Raw genomic sequence first — 22,393 nt, forward strand, 5'->3', positions numbered from 1 at the left:
CTGCTCTCTTATAGTCTGACATAAGCCTCTGATTGGTGAACGGTTGAGGATGCTGTAGGAGACCTGGAACAAGTGCATACTTGTCTAGACTGGTTCAGCTAGGCCTGAGATTCTGTAGAGAGACATGTATTGCTCTGATATAATGAAGCTAATTCTGACATGGAGTCCGAGTTCTTGTTTGTGTAGTGTTTAGCTTTTATTCATACATGAACTGAAACCTTTCCTTATGTCTGCCTCTGATAATTTGTGTCATAAGTGCTTAAACAGTCCCAATTTGTTTTCTTATATATGTGGCAGGTTTACCATTTACAGTTAAAGGAGATTGAAATATCAGTACATTTGTCAGACAAGCCTATTTTACCTATCTTAAATTAAAAACATGTTGAAAAAGATAAATGATAGACCCCCTCACAAAGTGTGCAAGCAGTGTGTTGAGAATTTACGGATGAAGGAAACACATTTTAAATTTCCATTCGGTACACCTATGATTTGGCATGAGCCCAAAGGTCAAGTGATTGTTACATTTGTATAGTGTCAGGATCTAAGAAGGGGGAAAGTGTAAAACAGACTATCATAGTTCACCATTAGCTACATGCGCAACTGAACTCCCAGTGCTTGAAAAAGGAGCTAATGTATCCTACTTTTGATCGAGAGAAAGTGCATTTCTGCAATACTTTCAAAGTAATGATGGATTTGTGAATTGTCATAAAGTTCATAGTTTAATCAAAGAGCTGGGAATTTCAGCCTGTAATGCAAATCAATGGTTATTGTTCATCAATAGCTCAAAGTGGAACTTGAAGTGTGTGTTCCTCCACAATAGAAATCTATTTGGTACACTCACTTCTAAAAGCATTGGGCATCTGTCACATAAATGACCATCTAAGTTTTGTTTTAATGGCTAGAAGACTACAAGATATCTCACGTTGACCATCTGTCAAGTTTTGCAGCTACATCAGCCCCAATAAGGATTTCAATAGGATCTTCAAAATCATCCACAATATTTATATTAGAAGTAGCTAACTCTTCAGACAAAGTTTATTGATAATAGGTGGCAGTGACTTAGAAATAATTTGTTGACTAAGAACTTTAAGTTTCAATTCCTGTGCACACCTGATAAATACAAAGTGTATACATTGTGTTTGCATACCTGTGAGTTTCCCCCTCCAAATAAAAAGTGTTGCAAATATTCCCAATTCTGAGGTTTATAGTTCATTTCTTGAGCTGTACTTCATAATAAATACGATCGCTATGAATCTGCTCTTGCGACACATTTTTTCCCATTACCTCTAATTAACTTTAAATGTTTGCAGCATTACGTCTGGAGTGGAAGATAAGTTGAAAAGAGCTTGATCCACTTCAGCACTAATCTCAGTTCTCTTTTCAACTTCGGGTGCTTCTTCATTTTTTGGCACAGTTATTTGGTGCTTTTTTTTATGTAGAAGAATATGGTGCTTTTTATCACAACACAAGCAACAAACTTTCAAGCTACAATCCTTGACTGAATGTCCAGATTTTTAACATAAAAAATACTTGTGAGCTTGTTGAACAAGTGACTCCCTCTGCATTAAAGGTATTTTTCTTGCTTTTAGATAATTTCCAGAATAATGTGAAATAGAACAGAATATACACTGCTTTGACACTTGAGATGAAGTTAGAATGTTGTCGGAAGAGATACATTTGAAAACTTTCCACTCTTAAATTTGTTATCTATCACATTTTTCCTCACTAGAAAAATTATATTTTACTTCTGCTTTTGACTTTGAAGTGCAGAAACTTCGAGAGGCTAGAAAAATACGTTCTTCAGCTTCAACTTCATCTTGTAAAAATTCTAAAATACATTTTAAATTGCTTTTTTCAGTTATAGTTTTACTTCTATTGATTTGAATCATCTGAACTCACTTCTCGATCTCTATGATGAGCAGATATATAACACTGCCAAACAACAAGAGTTTCTTCAGGTACTGATGATTCAACTAGAAGAAATAACATGGCGTCATATTTTTCCCTAGTAACCCCTAATAGTTCAAGTGAACGAAGTTAACTCTTAATTTGATCAAACAATTTTCTTAATGAATTTTTAGGGCAGTTCTGTTTAAGAACTAATGCTAATAAATCTCTGACATATACTTGCGTCAATAATCCTTCTCTACCAAAATGCATTTTTAGCAGTTTTAAAGCTTTTCCATAACTATTACCACCTGGTGGAAAACTCTTAATTAATTCTTCAGAAGGACTGCCTCTTTCCATTGCTTGAGATAAATATGAAAATTTATTGTGAAAATCAATATTAATGTCCTCACCAATGTTTTTAAACTGCCTCCAAAAGTAAAGCCAATTTCTTACATTACTGCCAAAAGTAGGTAATTTTAGTTTTGGTTAATGCAATAAAGTGATCAGCTGCGATGTAACATTCAAACTTTCATTCTTAGAAGATAATTATTTAATCACTAGTGTTTCTAGCTTCTGTTTTAAAGATCTCCAGGGATCAATATATGTTTCTGACTCATTTACCACTTTCTCTATTTCGATATTGGAAGTATTTTCAGAATACAATTGTTTATATTTCTTTTCACATGCTATCATTAATAAAGCTTTCTCTTCAATTTAATTTATTAATTTTCTCAGCAAAATTCAGTTTAATTTCTTCCTCATAAAAAGAATTACGTGAGCTAACAGCCACCTAAGCTGTTTTCTATCTTTCAATACAGTTTCCACAATGAATAAAGAATAAAAATAATATTTTTCACTCATAAAAAGACAGCATTGTCCTGTTGTCGGACACCAGATGTTCCATTTTGCCTTCAAATATCAGAAGACTAGTGATGTAAATGAGTCTAATCAATTATCGAATGAAACATCTTGTGACAACACAAACAGTTTATTTTACAAATCTAATAAAAGACAAACCTAGCTTTGACATCTCAAACAACACTCAAAATATAAATGGTATAAGATAATACTCATTAACACACAAATACACATGAAAAGCAATTCGAAGCAATTTTTCTCAAAAGGCAAGCTCAACACTTAAATATAAAAAATCCCTCACTGCTGCCATTCATAATTTACTAAATTATATCGAACAAAGCTAATATTAGATAGATGTTCAACTCTACAATTGGCATTCAAAAACATTATCAAAGACTTTCTTGGAAATACATGAGCATAGAACAATAACAAAATTGTCCAGAAACTTCTGGAGAATTTCAAAATACTTGGTTGCAACATGAGCATCAAAATACACATTTTACATAGCCATCTTGATAACTTGATATGTGATTCCATCAAGATCTGAAAGTCATGGAGGCATGATACCAAGGTAGATGGGATGCACATATAATGGTTGACTACTGTTCGAGCATCAAGCAAAAATGTAGATAGATTAAACCCTCCAGAAAAAGTCATAACTGAAAATGTTTACCTTAATATGTATATTTACTATCAGGCAATGTTACACACACACACAGGGAAAAAAAAAAAAAAAAAAAAAGCACAAAATTGATACAAACTGATGTTTCGAAACATTGAACAACAGTGTCAGTAATTCAATTTAGAAAGATAAAAGGAAAATACTGAAGGACATTCTGAACATGATACATGTTGGAAGAAAATGATCCTTAGCAGTTGAGTTGGGTAGAGGGTGGAAACCAGTGTCAGAACAGACAGTTAACAGACATGTCAGACATGACTGCAACCATTAACAGCACCCATTGGACCATTACTGGTAGCAGCTGTGCCTGAAGATCAGCACAGCTGGATTTGAATCTTTCAACAGTATGATATGTACAAATCTTTTAGAAAATTCTTCACATCATTCCATATAAGTCATATGCAGGAATAGAAACACAATGATTATGACAAATTGCCAGGATGGAGGTTGATGCTGCTGGGCCGTGAAGTATTCTGTGGTGAGATGAGGTTCATTTCATGTAGAAAATTTCAAAGCATGTGCTTAGAAATGAAGTATTCTGTCTTCCAAATGCAATCAAAATGTACTTTTTTTAAACAATGTTAAGAATTTTTTCCTCCAACAACAAAATGTATTTCTCATGAGAACACACATAATCTGAATAGAATTCAGTAAAACATATTTTAGTTTCATTTAAATTTTTATTACACTCATAACTAAAATAACTGTTTTCTTTAGAAATTTTTAATAAACTGTATGTCACAAATGCTATTCACATTTATTAAAAAGCAGATCCTATAAGAAAAGTAATAACTAGCCTTTTAATAAGTGTAATTTGTTAATTATCATTTGAAAGTATACTTAGTTTATATAAAAGAGTCAGCTAATTTAGACTTTCCAGGCAAAGTTCATTATCATATGCTACAATTAAGGATTTAGGAGGAAAAACAATTTACTTAATTCAGAGCACTTTCTCTATATAACTAGAAAACCTACCGGTGTTTGTACCAAAATGCAGCAGCCACTACCAGAACTCCAAAGATAGTTAATCCAAATACATTTACTATTATAATTGCAACTTCACATGATATTCTGAATAATTTCCTAACAGGCTCCACAGCACAATAACTGTATTCTGAAATATTTTAAAACTACGTTAGTGTTAAAAATATGCTAATTATTACACTATCAATGAAACATAGTTTGAGAATTAAACACCCTTTATAAAAAGTACACATTGAAAGATGCAGTTAAAATTTTTGTAACATCAAAATTCTGCATGAAAAAATAAACTTTTTTAAAATTACTTAAGCAAGAATTAAGCTTTAAATAGTTATGACAACCATTACTTCTCATTGAAAGTGTGAGATGACTACCTAAATTACACCAATCTTTTCATCTCAAATAAACTTTAAAACACCTCTTGCCCTAGGTTTGTAGTAACAGACAAAGGTGATCTAGACCTCTGATTATGCTGGATGGCTGTAAATTATTCTCGATTGAAATTAAAGTCTCAGAGATGTTTTTGATTAGAAGTTAACGAGAAACTTTTGACTGAGTTGTATCAATAACTTTGCAAAAATTGTCTTACATTAATCCCTTAATAAATAAGCAAAATTTCAGAAAGTGGTCTTTTTTACGTGAATTTTTTTGTTCTTTATTTTGACTCAACCTTTTTCTTTATTTACACTCAAAATTATTGTAGATATATTCTGTCACATTCACAGCTGAAAAAAAAATCTTGAATGTATTCACTCAGGGGTGAGGAAATCATTTAGTTTGGTGCACCTGAGTTACCTCAGTTGAATGCATGAAAAGGTTCATAAATATTTGCTTCTCGAGTAATGATTGTTAAAATTCAAGTTTGAAATAGAAAATAAAATCAACTGAAGAGAATTTTTCCCCCAACTAGAAGCAGAAGTAACATTACAGCATTTGAGCATTTAATAACATATAACTTAAATTAAAAAATAATAGGTGGCTCTTATTCAGTATTTTCTGCCTTAGAGCATGATAAAACTAGCTCTTCAGAAACAATCTATACATATACAGTGACACAAAGCTTTTCTGTATCCCTTATAGTTTAATGAAAGTAAATCATATTAAATTTTTTCAAAAAATTTGCAATTCATCACATTTCTATGCTACTTACACATGCCATATTTACCTAAAAGGCTTTAAATTACATTGAGTAATTGATTAAGCAGTTTTTTACACTTTTGAAAATCAAAATTGAAATGTATGATCTGATTAAAAGATCCTGAATTTGTCTTTGACGGCAGGTGTCGAGGCCCTCTGCAGTAAATAAATGCTGCAGAAGAGTTACTGCAAATAAAATTATTTTATCCATTTCAAAAACCTTTTCTATGAATGCATGAAATTTTGTTTAAAATTTCTATGCTATCTTTTGAAATGATGAAGTATAACTGATTTTTGCAAAACAGAAATTGCCATTTATATACGCTTATAAGGTATTTCTCCCACCTTCTTGGCATGCCTTTGTGGTGTAGTGGTCTGTAAGCTCACTGCATTTGAGAGGTCCGCGGTTCAACTCCCAGCGAAGGCTTTGCTAATTTTTCATTTCTCTTGTTCCAAAAAATTAATCCTAATATCTCTACAGTGGCGCCCAAACTAAAAGGGTGGTGGATAATGAATCTCCCCACTCAGGATTTGGCGACTTGGTCCCCTAAAAACCCGTCCCGCTTTAAAAGAGGAAGTATATAAGGTATTTGTCCCGCCTTCTTGGCATGCCTTCGTGATGTAGTGGTCTGCACGCTCAGCACGTTTAAGAGATCCGCGGTTTGATTCCTGGTGAAAGCTTTGCTAATTTTTCATTTTTCTTGCTTGAAAAATTTAATCCTAATGTCCCTACAGTGGCGCCCGAACTACAAGGGCAGTGGATAATGAATCTCCACACCCAGGATTTGGTGATTAGGTTTCTCTAAAACCCCAGTTGCTTTTTAAAAGGGGGAGTATATAAGGTATTTCTCCTGCATTCTTGGCATGCCTTCATGGTGTAGTGGTCTGCATGCTCAGCACATTTGAGAGGTCCACGGTTCGATTCCCGGTGAAGGCGTTGCTAATTTTTCATCTCTCTTGCTCAAAATTAATCCTAATGTCCTACACGCTTTTAGATAAGGAAGAGCTATATCAAACAAATTTTATTCTACTCATGGAAAAATATACATAGAAATTTTATCTGAACTTATTCTTTTAATTTTGTGGAGTTATACAAAATAGCTGGACTTATAATATTGTCACTTTTAATATAAGTTTAGATCCATTAGAGCTGTTCCTAGGGGGAATTGTAGAAATGATGCCCTTACTTCCAGTAAAACTAGTTTTCATTTTAAAAGGAAACAAAACAGAGGCAAATAAATGAAAAACATTTTTCAGCTTTGGCCAAGACTTCAGAGTTTTCCCCATCTAAGTTATGCATAAACTAACTGTCCAGAAAGGTTATGATGTCTTCCATTCAGGTGCACATTTGGCAATCACTTGCCAATTTTGCATAATTATTAATAGTACTCCTTCCTATGGAGGAACAGACAATCTGCATTCTTCACTTTGCTTTATTATAAATTAAATTATTAAGTAATGCAAAAATAGAGTTAACATGGATTTGATCATATTTAAAGACTAAATGGTAAATTTATATTTAAATCATAAAGTTCAAAAATCTTGTGAATGTGATTAAAAAAATATTTTTCAAACAAATTCACATAGCTAAAATACACCAATTTATATAAAAACTTCCCTTCTTTAAATAAAAAGAAATTAGCTTAACCCCGAATGGCACGACCTTTTTTTTTCTGGTAACGAGAGATTTTGTCCTTTATATACACACAAGAGCCAAAATATTATGACCAGCCCTACATTTTGCGATGAACGCGCCTGGATGACGTGGAAATCACATGATCAGGTGGAAGTGGTATTTAACTGCTGCTGGAGAGTCTGAAGAATCATTCTTTCACTTACTTCTGTGCGTGATGGAAAAGGCTGCGGTTCTAAGCGACTTTGATAGAGGGCAGATTGTAATGGCTCGAAGGCTCAGAACAAGTATTTCCGAAACTGCACGATTCGTGGGTTGTTTGCAATCTACAGTTGTTAGTATATATGAAAAGTGGATGAATGACGGTGAAACCAGCAGTAGACGACATGATGTTGGACGTCCACACGCTATCAAAGAAAAAGGTCATTGGAGACTCTCTCGCATGGTGAAGCAAAACCGGAGCCACACAGTGGCTCAGCTGACAGCCGAATACAATGCAAGGCCAAGTAGAAAAGTATCATAACACACTGTTCAGCGGACATTGTTGGATATGGGGCTACGCAGCAAACGTCCCACTCGTGTGCCTTTGCTGACCAAGCGTCATCGCCGCCTGCGCTGGACCCGGGAACATCGCGACTGGTTCAGGGATCAGTGGGAGAGAGTTGCCTGGTCAGATGAATCACGGTTTCTCATTCATCACGCCGATGGCCGTGCCAGGATACGCCGTCTTCCAGGCGAACAGTTGCTCCCTCAATGCACAGTAGGTCATACACAGGCCGGTGGTGGCAGTATTATGGTCTGGGGGACATTCTCTTGGGCGTCTCTGGGACCCGTGGTTGTGGTAGAGCAAACCATGAATGCTACAGGGTATCTGAACATCATTGCAGACCAGTTGCACCCTTACATGACCTCTGTTTTTCCAGCTAGAAATGGACAGGAATCCAACAGGACAACACCCTGTGTCACAAGGCTACAATTGTGTTGGAGTGGTTCCAGAAACATGATGCTGATTTCCAGTTAATGTCCTGGCCGCCTAACTCACCGGATCTCAATCCGATAGAACACATTTGGGATGTCATGGGACGGCAGCTCAGAGGTCAAAGACCACCAATTCGCAATATCTCGGATTTGCGTGACCGTTGCTACAACATCTGGTACAATATGTCTCCAGCCATCTATCAAGGACTTGTGGCATCCATGCCAAGGCGGGTTGAAGCTGTGTTGTGCGCCAAAGGTGGCCCAACTCGTTATTGACAGGTGGTCATAATGTTTTAGCTCTTGAGTGTATATATATATATATATATATATTACATTACAATTGTAAATATTTTGTTTTCTTACTATCTTTAATAATGGAAATATCATCTTGATAAATACGTTTATGAAAAAAGAGACTTTAAAATAAGTAATTATAAAACTTAACTAATAAAAGCTGTTTAAACACAGGTTTTCATGATAAGATCCAAAAAGCTGTGCCATTTAGAGGGCTAACATTTCTAATTTTGACATTGTTAAAGAAAAAAGGGAGGGGACAAGCTTTTTAAATTTTATGCTTTGAAGATGATCATTGGATTTAAATTTATGGTTATTTAATGAAAACAAATTTTATAGCTGTCATTAAAATTATTTTACTGTTTTTGTTATGATTTAAATTTACTATTTAAAAATATAATGATATAGAAAGACAAACATTTATAAAAAATCGCTAGATTTTGATAATTTAATTCAATCTCACATATGTTTCTGCGATACTGATGTCAGTATCAATAAGTAGTTACAGCTATAAAAATACTGAACTAAATGAAAATGAATGGTTTCCTAAATTGAATTATAATATATGATACAGTACAAAGTCCGTACTCCGGACTCATCGAGACTTCGGCGATTCCGGATTATAGATCAATTTAAATCTGGTAAGATGGCATGCAGAAATTATACAATTAAAAATATGAAACTGTAATTTATGAAATAAAGAGCAATTATGATCTATAGGGTATAAAATTTTACAAAAAAAAAAAAAAAAAAGCTTAATATTTATTTGTTTACTTTATTAAACATTTCTTTGAATGTAAGTTGTTTAAGTTGTTTCATTTTTTGTGCTAATACTTTCTCTTTAATTCTATAAACAGACATAATTTCTTGTTCAGTTACAAAGTTCCACTATTCAAGTCCTGTAACTGCTGTGCCGAGAATACCGACTAACTTGTCAATCGAAATTTTTTCGTTTTCACCAACCTCTCTGTCACTTTCTTCATGCCTTTATCCATTTTTTGCAGCAATTCCACTTTTTGTTTGACAGACATCGAAACATGCTTTCGCTTTGTAGGTCCTTTGGCAGCTCCAGAATTGGAAACTCTTTTTGACATAATCGAAAGATCAAGCTTAATTTTTATAAAATTGCTCTAACAGTCTGCAAAAAAATAGTAAGCCGGATCTAATTAGAAGATTAAGGAACAGTGCAGTCTGCAGCATTAACTGAAATGCCTTAGAAACAGTAAAGATAATTTCAGCCTAGCTTATACCGTCCGTTATACATTAAATCCGCATGCGTAAACACATTGCGCATATCAGTAAAGCATACAAAAAAAAAAAAAAAAGTTTGTGGCTTTGAGGTCCGGATAATGGATGTCCGGATAACGGACTTTGTACTTATTTGTTTTTAACAAAATATGTAAATATTTATTAAATTATTTATGCATGTATTTGGAAATAAAGAATTTATTCATTCATAAACTTCAGTGCATGTTGCCGTGGAGAAATCTAGTTATTAAATATATCTAAATTTATAATGATTATAAATATTATCAAAATATATAATAACCTTTACATTTAATTGTAAACATAAACTGAAATTCAATTCTGTTGACAAATATATTTATGAAACTGTTTAGGTAAGACTTGTTCGTTTTGGAAAGCAATTTGGTAAAAGGTGTAAAGCACAGTCTGTGAGGTGCATACTTTAGAAAGTAGTAAACAAGAATTTTTAGAATATTTATTGTTGAAATTAAGGGTAAAAAATTTTTATAAGTATTAAAATTACTAAATATTAATATTTCTGTACATTTTATACGATATCGGTTATAATTTTAAGTTATATTAAAACTTTTTTTAATCCCTTTCAGAAATACTCCTAGAAAGTTAAGTACATAGAAATCAAGCAATATAAATTAAACGCGCGTGCATAAACGCATTACGCGCATTCGTAAAGCATACAAAAAAAAATGTGTGGCTTTGAGGTCCGGATTATAGATCCTTCTGGATAATGGACGTCCGGATTACAGACTTTGTACTCTACTTAAAAATTGATCTGAAATTATTTTTCATGAGAAAAGATATATAAAATGTTAATGCACAGTAAAAATGTTTGATTAAGCAAAGCATACATATTCAGTCAGAAAGAAATACAGTACAAAAGATTGTGTAGTACGATTATTAAAATTATGTTTCTAAAGAAAAGGAGAAACTTATCTTTATATTTTGCAGGAGTCATGTTTCCAAAAAAGCATTTCACTTTACAAAGATTTTTTTCATTTTCTCATGATGGAAATGCATTGGCTGCATGGGCTTATTCCTCACATGTAATATGTGAATGAAAGCCAATTTTCTTTAGAAGTCTTTCCCCCAAGGAACTTCTTCCCTTAACTATACAGCCCTTCAGTACTTTGTCATAATGTATTAAATAAACAGAAAATACGAGGCATTGATGAATCATCATATACACTGTTTAGGAGGTGCAGTATCCAAAATAGGTAATCATGAAATGCATTTGGTCAACTGTTTTTAGAATGGCATAAGATGACTACATTCTGGGGCCTGATTTACGAAAATGGAGGGTTGAAACGAAACCTATTAAAGGAAGACCTCTCTGCATTACTTTTTTTAACACAGTAAATAGCACTGATGAAAATTATACAAAATATTTTGTGAAATAACCTAATAATTTCCTACTTTTTTCCCTTTTTAAAATTATTTAAACAAAAAAAAAAAAAAAAAAAAAAAAAAAAAGCTGCTATTTTTTTGTTTTTTTTTAACTGAAATAAAAAAATTTTTACTGATTTTGCTACAAATTTTAATTAATTAAATTACAAATATAGGAGCAAAATAGTGTAACCAAGACCAAATCTGCAATAAACCAAAGACCCTCATATTGACGTGATATGATAAGCCTCAAATAAAATTATCACACAGAAGCAGAGATCGCTTATACAAAATTAGCCTTAGTTTACAAACTGCAGCTTCTCTCTGAACATTACTGGCCATCCATGAGAACACAAGACAACAGTTCAGTGTCTGATTTTCAAAGAAAAATACAAAAGCTAAAAAACAAAGTTTAAAATTTTTCCTCTTCTTTATTTTTATAAACCCAGAACTGGGAAAAAAATTTTAATACAGAAGAATTTAAGAGGCCCTCTTGAAAATGAAGGTTTGGTGCTCAGGCCCCGATTGCTTTTTTATAAATTTGCTCTTCCTTCCGCCACATCCCAGATGGAACACTTCCTAATTGTGAGTACTAATGGCCAAATGGTTAAAGCTGCAGTATGTTGCTGACTCATCGCAGGTTCAGAAAAGTTTTTTAAAGTATGTTTTCATCCTACTGGTCATTAAATGATTAATAAGACAAATGAATCAAATTAAAAAAAAAAAAATGTGTGTGAAATTATCAGTTCACATGCTCTTTTTCTTCAATAATTCCTACCTTTCAACAGTACTCATTTTCATACAGTAATCTGCAAATAATGAATACTATGAAAGTATAAATAAGTTTTTTGGCAGCCATTCTCTCTTTGTTTTTGGTCACCTGAAATTCACATTCTATTGTAGTAACCCTCTTCAACTGTTCAGTACAGGTGTGTCCTATGTGCATCAGCAGCGAACATTACCTCACGGCCAGGTGTGTCATATTTGAATCACCATTTAATTCACTCTATGGCCGGGCATACCACATTTGACTTTTTAGATAAAACGTTTAAATAGTTTTTTTTTTTTTTTTTTTTTTTTTGGCCACTAGATGCAGCTGTACGTTTGTTTATTTTTGGTATTTTGTTTCGGAATGAGAGGGAGATTCGTGGGTGGGTGTTGAGCAATGTAATGTCTCTTTAACTGCATCATTTGATATAAACAAATGCACATGTTCTCGATGCTTTGAGGTACTTTTTATTTTTGCAATATAGGTATCTGAACATAGAAGAATATACACAAATGCTAATTCGTTAGTGTTGAGTAACGTGATGGCTCTTACTGCGTCATTTCATATAAGCAAATGTACATGTTCTCAATGCTCTGGAATACTTTTAAAATTAAATTTATTTATTTATATTTTTTTTATCCCCGTATAATGGAGTAAATGTTCTATCATTAGAGACTTTTTTATTACTCTTAGATTTTTGATGAATATTTTGTATGGCTTAGCGAAAGTTTTGTTTTAAATGTTCTATTGCTGGTGTTGTATTTTTTTAATGGCAAAATGAAAGCGCTATCTGACTGTAGAAGATACACAAACGCTAAATGAGTCAAATTTGCTGATATTCTATTCCTGTGACATTTGCAACGTTAGACTTTGCATATACCCATGTTTCAAAGAATATCATATACTGTCTCTTTTTTGAAATATTGCTTCCTTTTCGTTGTTTGCACATTGAATTTTTATGAAAGACAGTTTTAATATTTTTTAATTTTAATTATGTGTTGTGTTAAATAAAATCTGCGATTGTTGGATATTTTCCCATATATATTTAATTGTGGGATAAAGGAAAAATTATATTATTCTAGAATGAGTATTTTATAAAATTTTTAAGGAAAATATAACAATAAAGGTTTAAAATTAATTTTGAAAACTACCTGAATGTTCTTCTCATAATGTACCAAAAATCTGAACAATTGGATGACAAATTAAATTTATACAAATTTTTTTCCAAAGTTAGGCTTAGCAGCGCGAATTGCGTGTCCCCACAAGACGATGTATCATGTTAACGCGCCATCCAAGAGAACACTTCGATAACAGAGGTGCCTGTCGTGAATGGGTTAAATTCTTGATCTTCTTGCTCTCTATAGTGGGTACTAAAACATACAAAGTTTCAAAGGATGAAATTGACACTGCAAACTTTTAGAGAAAAATCTTTTACAGTGTGTAATAGTAGTACACACACACATGCATACCTGTATGAACGTACTGGAAGTTACCAAAAAATGCATTTTCAAAGCCCTAGAAACAACGTTCCCAAAAGTTTCCAGAAGTGTCGAGTAACCCTATACATATTTCTGAATTGAAGTCAAAGGCAAGTTAATTCAGTGATTTCATTGATTCATTTCCGAATCATACAACTATAAGCTTTAGACTTTGCTGATCTATGATCTTCCTTGCATTTTAAGGGTCACAGATTTCTAATTTTTGTTTTTCCTTCTTGGTAATTGTTTGCCTTGTATGTATTTAGAGGGGCTGGCAAAAATATGGAAGCACCTCATAAAATGCATGTTTGAACTGAAATGTTTATTTTTGCAAAAGCTGTTGATGGCACTGATATGTTTGCTCACTAATGACACCTGTACAACATCCTCGATATGTTGCATCATTTGTTATCGAGTCAGTGTTCTGTGCAGTTGTGAGTGCATCATGTTGGAGTTAAATGAATTGGAATGTGGGCACATTGTTGGGCTTTGTACAGTAGATGCTTCCGTAACTAAGATAGACGAAATGTTTGTTTTTTCAAGAGGCACAGTATCTAAGACTTTTAACTTATACAGAAAAACCACATCTGCTAAATCCTAGCATGGACTAAAATGTGTGCTGAGTGATCACGACAGATGATCATGGAAGAAGATTGTGATGAAAAATAAGAGGATTATAGCCCCAAATGTGACAGCTGAACTGAATGTCACACTTAAAAACCCTGTCAGCACCAAAACAATAGGAAGACAGCTTCACAAACAGGGTATTTTTGGGCGAGCTGCAATTCAAAAGATCAGTGATCAAAATGCCTGTAAGAGGAGAGAGTTTTACCTGGACTGTAGAGCAATGTAAGTGGAAAACCTGGATTGTAGAGCAACAGAAGACTGTCATTTGGTTGGAAGAGTCCTGCTTCACACAGTTTTCAACTTCTGGGCGAGTTTACATCTGGCGAAAGCCGTCCTAAGAATATGATAGAGACTGTTTGTTGCCGAGAGTGAAACATGGTGATAGCTCAGTCATGGTTTGGGCAGACATATCCTAGTACTCCATGGGACCCATCATTACGATGCAAGGTCACATTACTGCGAAAGATAATGTGACCATTTTGGCATTTTGGCTCGTACAAATTTTGTTCCCCAAATGGTGCTGCCATATTCCAAGAAGACAGAGCTCCTGTTCACTCAGCTCATGTTTTCCAAAACTGGTTTTCTGAGCATGAGGGTGAACTTTTATATCTACTATGACCACCAGAGCCACCAGATAATATTATTGAGCCTTTGTGGCTATTTTGGAGAGAAATCTGCGTGAGTGCTATCCACCGCCATCATCTTTAACTGAACTTGCCAATGTTTTACAGAAAGGATGGTACAAGATTCCCTTGCAATCCATTGCAAGAAGACTATAAGCTGTTCTGAATGCCAACGGTTTCCTACACCGATTAGTCACAGCAATACGCTTTTATTTCAGCGTGTCCATATTTTTTCCAATTCATGTATTTCAATAAAGTATAAATTTTTTCCTGTTAGTTTGACATAGTTATTAAGGACACAGAGGTTGAAGAACCCATATCGAGAAAACAATATATAAACAACAAAGTTATAAAATTATAATGCTTGATTTCTTAATTACCCTCCCCCCAAAAAGGGGGCCCAAAGAATTACGTCTTAAAATCTTACGTCTCCCCTTTTTGTTTTTGAGGAAGCAGCCAGAGAAAATATTTTTACGCAAACTTCCCAATCAAATTTGTACACATCATTTTAAACTTTTGTTTGAAGTGATTCAAAGCAACATAGGAATGTCTACTAATATGACAGCATTATGAGCTGTCAGGAGAAAAACCTTTGCAACACTTCAAAATAAACAAAGTGATCAAAACAGTAGAAAATTTTCAAATGCAAAGCTTTAAAATGAAGAGCCTTTGTTACTCAGCATGAAAACACGTTCAGTTGGCAGGCGAGTTTTGCACATAGAGAAAGATTCCACTCGCACCGAAAAAAAGAGCACCAAACAAACAAAAGGCAATGATTATAAAAATATTTAGTTTAGTGTTAAGGTATTTCTGAATAAAATTACATAATACATGAATCTCTTAACAGATGACTCTACTGATGTTTCTTTTGTTGAATTGCGAGTATGCTTATCTTACAGTTATTTCCTGTACACCAGAATCATCTCACAATACTCTTCTTTCTGTTCTTTTCTCCTTTATCTTTCTTGGATGCAGGACTGGAAAGAACTAGGCCCATGCAAATTCTGCAGTGTAGGCCTGGAATCAGTAAGAAACTCCAAAATTCTAAAACTTTTAGGTCTTTTGCATCACATATAAGCAATGCAAATACAAAAATTATATATTAATTAAAGACACTTCATATAATGCTTAACATGTTTTAAAAAAAATTAGTCATTTCATTTGTAGTTGCTCTATTTCCTTTAACAATGAGATAAGCATAAATACTTCCAAACTACCTTTTATATTGTTTAAAGCTTATTTTAATTTTGAAAATGACTTTTACGGAGGATATAGAAATATATAGACACATGTACAGATATAGTTAAAGCTCATTTGTACACTAAAATACATTAGTATAATGTTCTAATATGCAAATTAAATTTTTTGTAGCACTGAGTAACAATAAAGCAAGCAATTTTTTCTGAGTTTATTTTTAACCTAATGCATCAGGAACCTTGAAACTTTGTTCTCTGGTTAATGTTTGTCCCTCATTATTTACAATGTCAGTTTGTAATGGCTGTATTACAAGCCAAGTGATTTGAGTTCAATATTCACCCAAAATATAGATTCACACACTCAGGATGGTAGTCACAGAAAAGGGATGAAAATATCTGGTGAGCAAAACTAAGGACAATTTGCAAATTTTGACTAAAATTAAGGATTTTAAGGGCCAGAAATTATTTAAAAAAATGGGAAGATACATTTAAAGGATGATAGGAAATTTGTCCTTGCTACTGGTTCATTTTTTCACTTGTAGAGCAAAAACAAATGCTGTCAATTTATGAGAAACATTGGGATGAATGTACAAGATAATTCAAAGAAAATGAGTGATTTCTCTCGGAAGGGTTTGCATTTATGTACAACAATGCTCGATCCCATACTGCCAAATTTACATGCAGTTTATTATGGCAGTAATGGATCATCCTTCCCACAGCCAAGACTTGGTATCCACTGATTTTCATATTTTTGGACCTTTGAAGAAACAAATTTTATCCCTGAGACAGCATGTTAACCTTATTTTTTTAATTGGCTTTATATATGTGTAACCCTAAATACATTTCCTTTTACTAATTTTTGACATTCACCTTATTTGCACTTTCTACATATAAGAACCTGCACAGCAGGAGGTTTTTCATTTTCAATAACGCATTTTCATGAATAACTACTTTAAGAGGAATTTGAATTAGTTTTGTACAGTTAGTATCTCTTTTCCAAAATTGTTTTAATTTTGAACAGCTTTCTTTTATCTCATGTCTAACCTGTGTGCATGTTACATACAACAGCAATTTTTCCATTCTACATACAGAACCCACTAAAAGTTTGAAATAAAAGATTTTCATTTAGCTCACTTCATTTTTCAAGAACAGGAATGCTAATTTTGTCAATTTGGGGCTGAAAATGCTGTGAACATTTTTAATTGACAGATCATAAATACTTTTCTATTTGCAGAACATGCTTTTCCATCTCTAGTATAGTGCAACAGTAAGCTGAAAAGTGGGTACTACATATAAAGGCCTATACTATACATTTCCTGACTACCATTGAAAATCTGATATACCATTAAATGCAAAAATGAGCACTTGAGAATATTAAAATAAAAGAGCTTGCACTTGTGGGGTGTTATTTCATTCTATTACATAAAATCTTTCAATCAATACATATGAGTATCAGGTGTGTGACAGCACAACATGACTGTACAAAGAGAAAATGGGGCAAGAAGATGATGGGATAGAAAGTAATTGCATGCTTTGATTAAAAAGAGAGATGCCATGAAAGAATGATGATGACGCAAAGATGTACTACCTCCACTGTCACTTTTCGTCTGTTAATACTTCATTATAACCAGAGCCATCACTATGCATCAAAAATAGTCCAGCTACATAATCCAGTAACATATATTCACCTCTTCTGTCTATTAATCCCCCAGAAACTGAGCCACATACAGGGCAGCTTGGCTAATCCTCATTCAAGTTCGTAGTGAAAGTAACCTTTTCCATATTTATTATTAAGAATTAATTAACGAATCTTTCAAATTAAATGTTGATGAAATCAAACTATTTTTTTTAACCAGAACTGTTATGTTGAAAACAGAACTCATTTTTTTAACCAGAACTGTTTCTTGATTTTACTGTGTAAACAACCTATGAGTACTTGGATATATTTAATTTGTTTTTATGTTTATTTTGTGTTTTTAGAAATACTTAAATCATGAGAATATCTAGTCTCAGTGACATACCGCATATAGTTAGATCTTTAAAATCGTTATCGACCAAAGCACTTAAGTTACTACAGTCAAAAGTCGTTAATTTGGACACCCATAATCCGGAATGATCTATAATCCGGACCTCAAAGCTACAACCTTTCTGCGCATGCGTCGCGTTGACGCATGCGCGTAAGATCTTTACCGCTGCGAATTTGCGCGTGCGCAAAATACGTTTACGAATGCGCGTTTAATGTATAACGGACGGGATAAGCTAAGCTAAAATTATCTAATTATCTATTTCAGTTATGTTGCAGATTGCATTGTTCCTTAATCTTCGAATTGGATCCGGCTTATTATTTTTTGCAGACTGTTAGAGCAATTTTATAAAAGTAAGCTTGAACTTTCGATTATGTCAAATAGAATTTTCGATATATATTTACTAATATGTAAAGGATATCCGAAAGTATCTTTCGGAGTCCATTACACAAAAAGTGGAATTGCTGCAAAAAATGGATAAAGGCATATATTTTGTTTATCTAAACTTTAACGCTTGTTTATCTTTAACACGGCGTGCAATGAATTCACTATCCTTATCTTTAAGGGCAGATGTTTTTATTTTATTTGGCTTATAATTGCTTACTCTATGTAGTATTTCATCTCGATGTACTCCATCTTTGATATGATTTAAATCAAATGCCTCGTCATTATAATTCGCTTCCGATAGCGAAGAAAGTGACAGAGGTTATTGAAAACGAAAAAATTTCGATTGACAAATTAGTCGGTATTCTCGACACAGCAATTATAGGACGTGAACAGCGGAACTTTGTAACTGAACAAGAAATTATGTCTGTTTATTTATAGAATTTAAGAGAATGTATTATCACATAAAAAATGAAGCAACTTAAACAACTTACATTGAAAGAAATGTTTAATAAAGTAAACAAATAAATATTAAGCTTTTTTTTTTTTTTTTTTTTTTTGTAAATTTTGATACCCTTTAGATCATAATTGTTCTTTATTTCGTAAATTACGGTTTTATATTTTTAATTTTATAATTTCTGCATGCCATTTTACCAGATTTAAACTGATGATCTATAATCCGGAATCGCCGAAGTCCCGACGAGTCCGGATTAACGACTTTTGACTGTATATAAATTTGTGGTCAAGATCACAAATGACTTCATGAATTCACAGGGCTAGATGACACTTTTCAAACTCCAGAAATTAAGGAATGTTTATTAACTATTTTCATTCTTGCAGTTTATAATATGAATTCTTAATATTCCGAATTTACAATGTCCCACTTCGGCTGATGACCTGCCGTAATACAATCATGAGTACATCAACTAATTTTGATCTGTTATTAGAAACTACAGTATCAAATTCTGATTTTGATAGTGAATTAGAAAACCCAGAAGTCAAAAACAATTCCCGAAAATAAAATGAAGTCTCAAAACACTGAACAGTTAACAACTTGTTCACATTTGGCTCCTAGCCAGAACTCGACAACCGCCAGCTCAGATGCTAGTCTACATAAACTAAATCACGAATGGAACATCATGGGTGTTACTAACAGGCATTCAGTACTTCTTTGCATGATTTATGTGATTGTATAATACCTTTTGATGGTTCTGATAATTTTATACAATCTTTTTTTTAAGCAATTGAGAAGAAAATGTCAATGGAATAGAATTATGAATGACATTTACAAGATATCAACAAAAAAATGCTTATCAAACTTTACTAAAACTTTTGTTAGATTCTTTTACAGGGTGACAAAACTTTTAAGGCATTAAAAAAATATTGGTTGGAAGAGTTTTTCTTTAAACTTAATTGGTGCATATTTGCATAAAATTATGCTTAAAAGACATTTAAACCAAATAAATCCTTATTATTTTATTGATACGACAAAAATTGGTTCCAGAGGTAAAATCGCTAATCTTTTATTTTTAATTATATAATAAATGCATTCCAGAAAACCCTAACAAAATTTTATTATATGCTTGTAAAACTAAGTGAATTAAAAGATAAGTTAAAGATTTATGAGAAACCTGTGTCTATTTATAAACAAACTAAATCTTTAAATGATTTGAAACTTGCACATAATAATTCTTGTAACTTAGAGACTAAAACTTCTCAAAAGCCTATCCAACCTATAGGTTTGCTACAATTGTGGGTCTAAGGCCATAGAAGTTCTAATTGTTATCATAAATATTCTAAATGTTTTCCCTTCAATTCATTTGACCACAAATCATCTACTTGTACTAAGAAACCAAGTAGTGCAACACTGCCATCATCACACATATCTCCATCATTAGTTGACTATAATTAACATTCTGACACATAAAGAAACTTGTTCTCCAGGGCTTCAGAAGTTTTCTATATCACTGTCAGGACTTTGTGATCACACTGTACATCCAATAGGCTTCTTTCTTCACGAGTTGCTTCAGAATTCAAAATACAAATTTTAAAAGTGACATTCATGTTACTGATAATAACTTGCTATATGTTGAAGCAATTATTAGAAATGATTGTATGCAACAAGCTGAATTTTCCTTTACAAAATGTGGTGTTAACTTAATAAAAGCACAAACTTCTCAACAATTAACAGCTGAATTCACATCTGAAAAAGCTACACCACAGATATTAGAAAACAGAAGGAAAATGTTAGAAGAATCTTTGCAAAAGCACCTTGATGAGGAAGGATACGTAAAGAAACCAGTAGAAAAACAAGCATTTCTGCTCAGTGTTTAAACCATACAATACAAAGAAAAAGATTGAAGAAGCTGATGCAGATGCTTTATCAAAAGAACAGAAAAAGAAACATTCTAAAGATGTTGATGTCTTGTAGCAAAAATTAGATGAACTTCAGATCATCCTTGATAAAAGCAATAAATTAAAATGGAAACAGCAGTGTGAGGCTGAAGATGGAATTACAGAGCTTGATAAATGAAAGAGTAAAGCATCTGATTTTGAGAAATGACAACACATGTTTGATCATTTGCTTGCAGAAGAGAAAGCTATACCTGAATGAACTGGACATGAGAGGAACAATGCAGAATGTTAAGACAGTAAAAACTCAATAGAGATCTTGAAGAATGTAAAGAACACATAGAAGAACTTGAAGATGAATTACGACTGATAGGACTTCAAACTTAGATTAGAGGTCAATATGCATGCACATAAAGCAGAGCTTAAATGAGATTTACAAGTTATACGTGAAGCAAATTAAGCAAAGAGAAAAATCTCACTAAATAGACTTATGATCTTGAAGCAGAACTAGAATATGAATGCAAGCAACGTGTTGCAGCCATTACTGCAAGGAAAAAGTTGGAGAATGATTAGAAAAATATGAAACAGCAGTTAGAAATTCCCAGGCAATGAAAAATCTTTGAGACAATTGAAAAAAATTACACTCAGATGCAAGATTATCAATGAGAAGCTGAGAAACCCCCATTAGCCAAGCAGAAATTGCTTTACAAACCAAAGAAGCTAAGGGATGGTGGAAAAGGAAGCAGAACTAATTCAACCTCAAGAAGATTTAGCCCATTCTGAAAGGGCAAGGAAGGTTGCAGAAGCTGAAAGAGATGAGTAGCAGTGTAGAGATAAGTAACAGTATATCAAAAGGACCTATCCTAAAATGAAGACTTGCACAAATTCGGCAAATTGAAGAAATGCAAGAAGACCAAAAAAATTCTGAAGCTTTACTAGAAAAAGCTAGGAAATCTCACACACAAATTGAATGCATGCAAGATATTTTCATTCATGTCTTAACCAAGTTATCCTTGCAGGAACCCAAAAAATTGCTTAAATACGTTGCCTCTGTGCAAGAATAGTCAATAATCAATCATCAGACATTTGTAAACAATCAACATCAATCATAAAATTTTTCTAACCAACTACACACTTTGAGCTATATTTTGGCATACAAATGAAAAATAATGAACATATAAAAATGAAACAAATACTTGAAAAGAAGCACTTCCTCGCCTCACTACAAGAAAAAGAAAGATTAAACAGATGTTACTATGACAAGCAGGATAATCAACAAACCTTGTGCAAAGTTTGTCATCAAGTAGTGCTTCTATACATTCAGTTTGGAGTGACAATGAAACTCCATTGAAAATTTTTAGAACCCTATAAAGCCACAAGCTATGAAGTGCAGAAAGCTGGAATACATGAAGATGCCAACAAAATTTCCACAGCTACTGACATAATGAAATCATGCATTTCTCTAAAGTGAACTCCTCATTTACCACACAAATGGTCATCTAATATTTACTACCTAAGCTCTTCAATTCAAGATTTTTTTTCCTTCGTATGATTTTTCATTCTTTTTTATTATTTACATTTTATTAGTTCTTATTACATTTATTGTCTTTTTAAAATTTCATTTAACTTAAGAGACTCTTTCCCCTATCTACACAAATTTGTTTTGTATGTATACAAGACTTATTAAGATGTCAAAACCCCCCAACAAGATGTTTCAGACATGCTCCTTACGATGTTTGAGCATTTAAGATGGTCTGGAGAAAAGACATTTCTCTTTATGTTTTCTTCCTCTAGATGTTCTAAAGATGATCCAATGAAACAAAAAGAAACAATTTTTCATT

At 33.0% G+C, this 22,393-nt stretch overlaps 1 protein-coding gene across 5 annotated transcripts in view; it reads right to left on the bottom strand.

The window, feature by feature from the left end:
• The window catches only part of LOC118188463 (uncharacterized), a 301,229-nt gene that overhangs the window by 49,351 nt on the left and 229,485 nt on the right, over positions 1–22,393 (bottom strand). For all 5 annotated transcript variants that reach the window (XM_085806957.1, XM_085806954.1, XM_085806953.1 and 2 more), the window contains exon 14: positions 4,406–4,544. In XM_085806957.1, coding sequence (XP_085663083.1) covers positions 4,406–4,544 — 139 coding nt within the window. The remainder of the gene's footprint in view (positions 1–4,405; positions 4,545–22,393) is intronic.

The sequence above is a fragment of the Stegodyphus dumicola genome, chromosome X1 (assembly GCF_044657685.1).
Source record: "Stegodyphus dumicola isolate Sdum_Otavi_A_Nest chromosome X1, ASM4465768v1".
Taxonomy (NCBI): Eukaryota; Metazoa; Arthropoda; class Arachnida; order Araneae; family Eresidae; genus Stegodyphus; species Stegodyphus dumicola.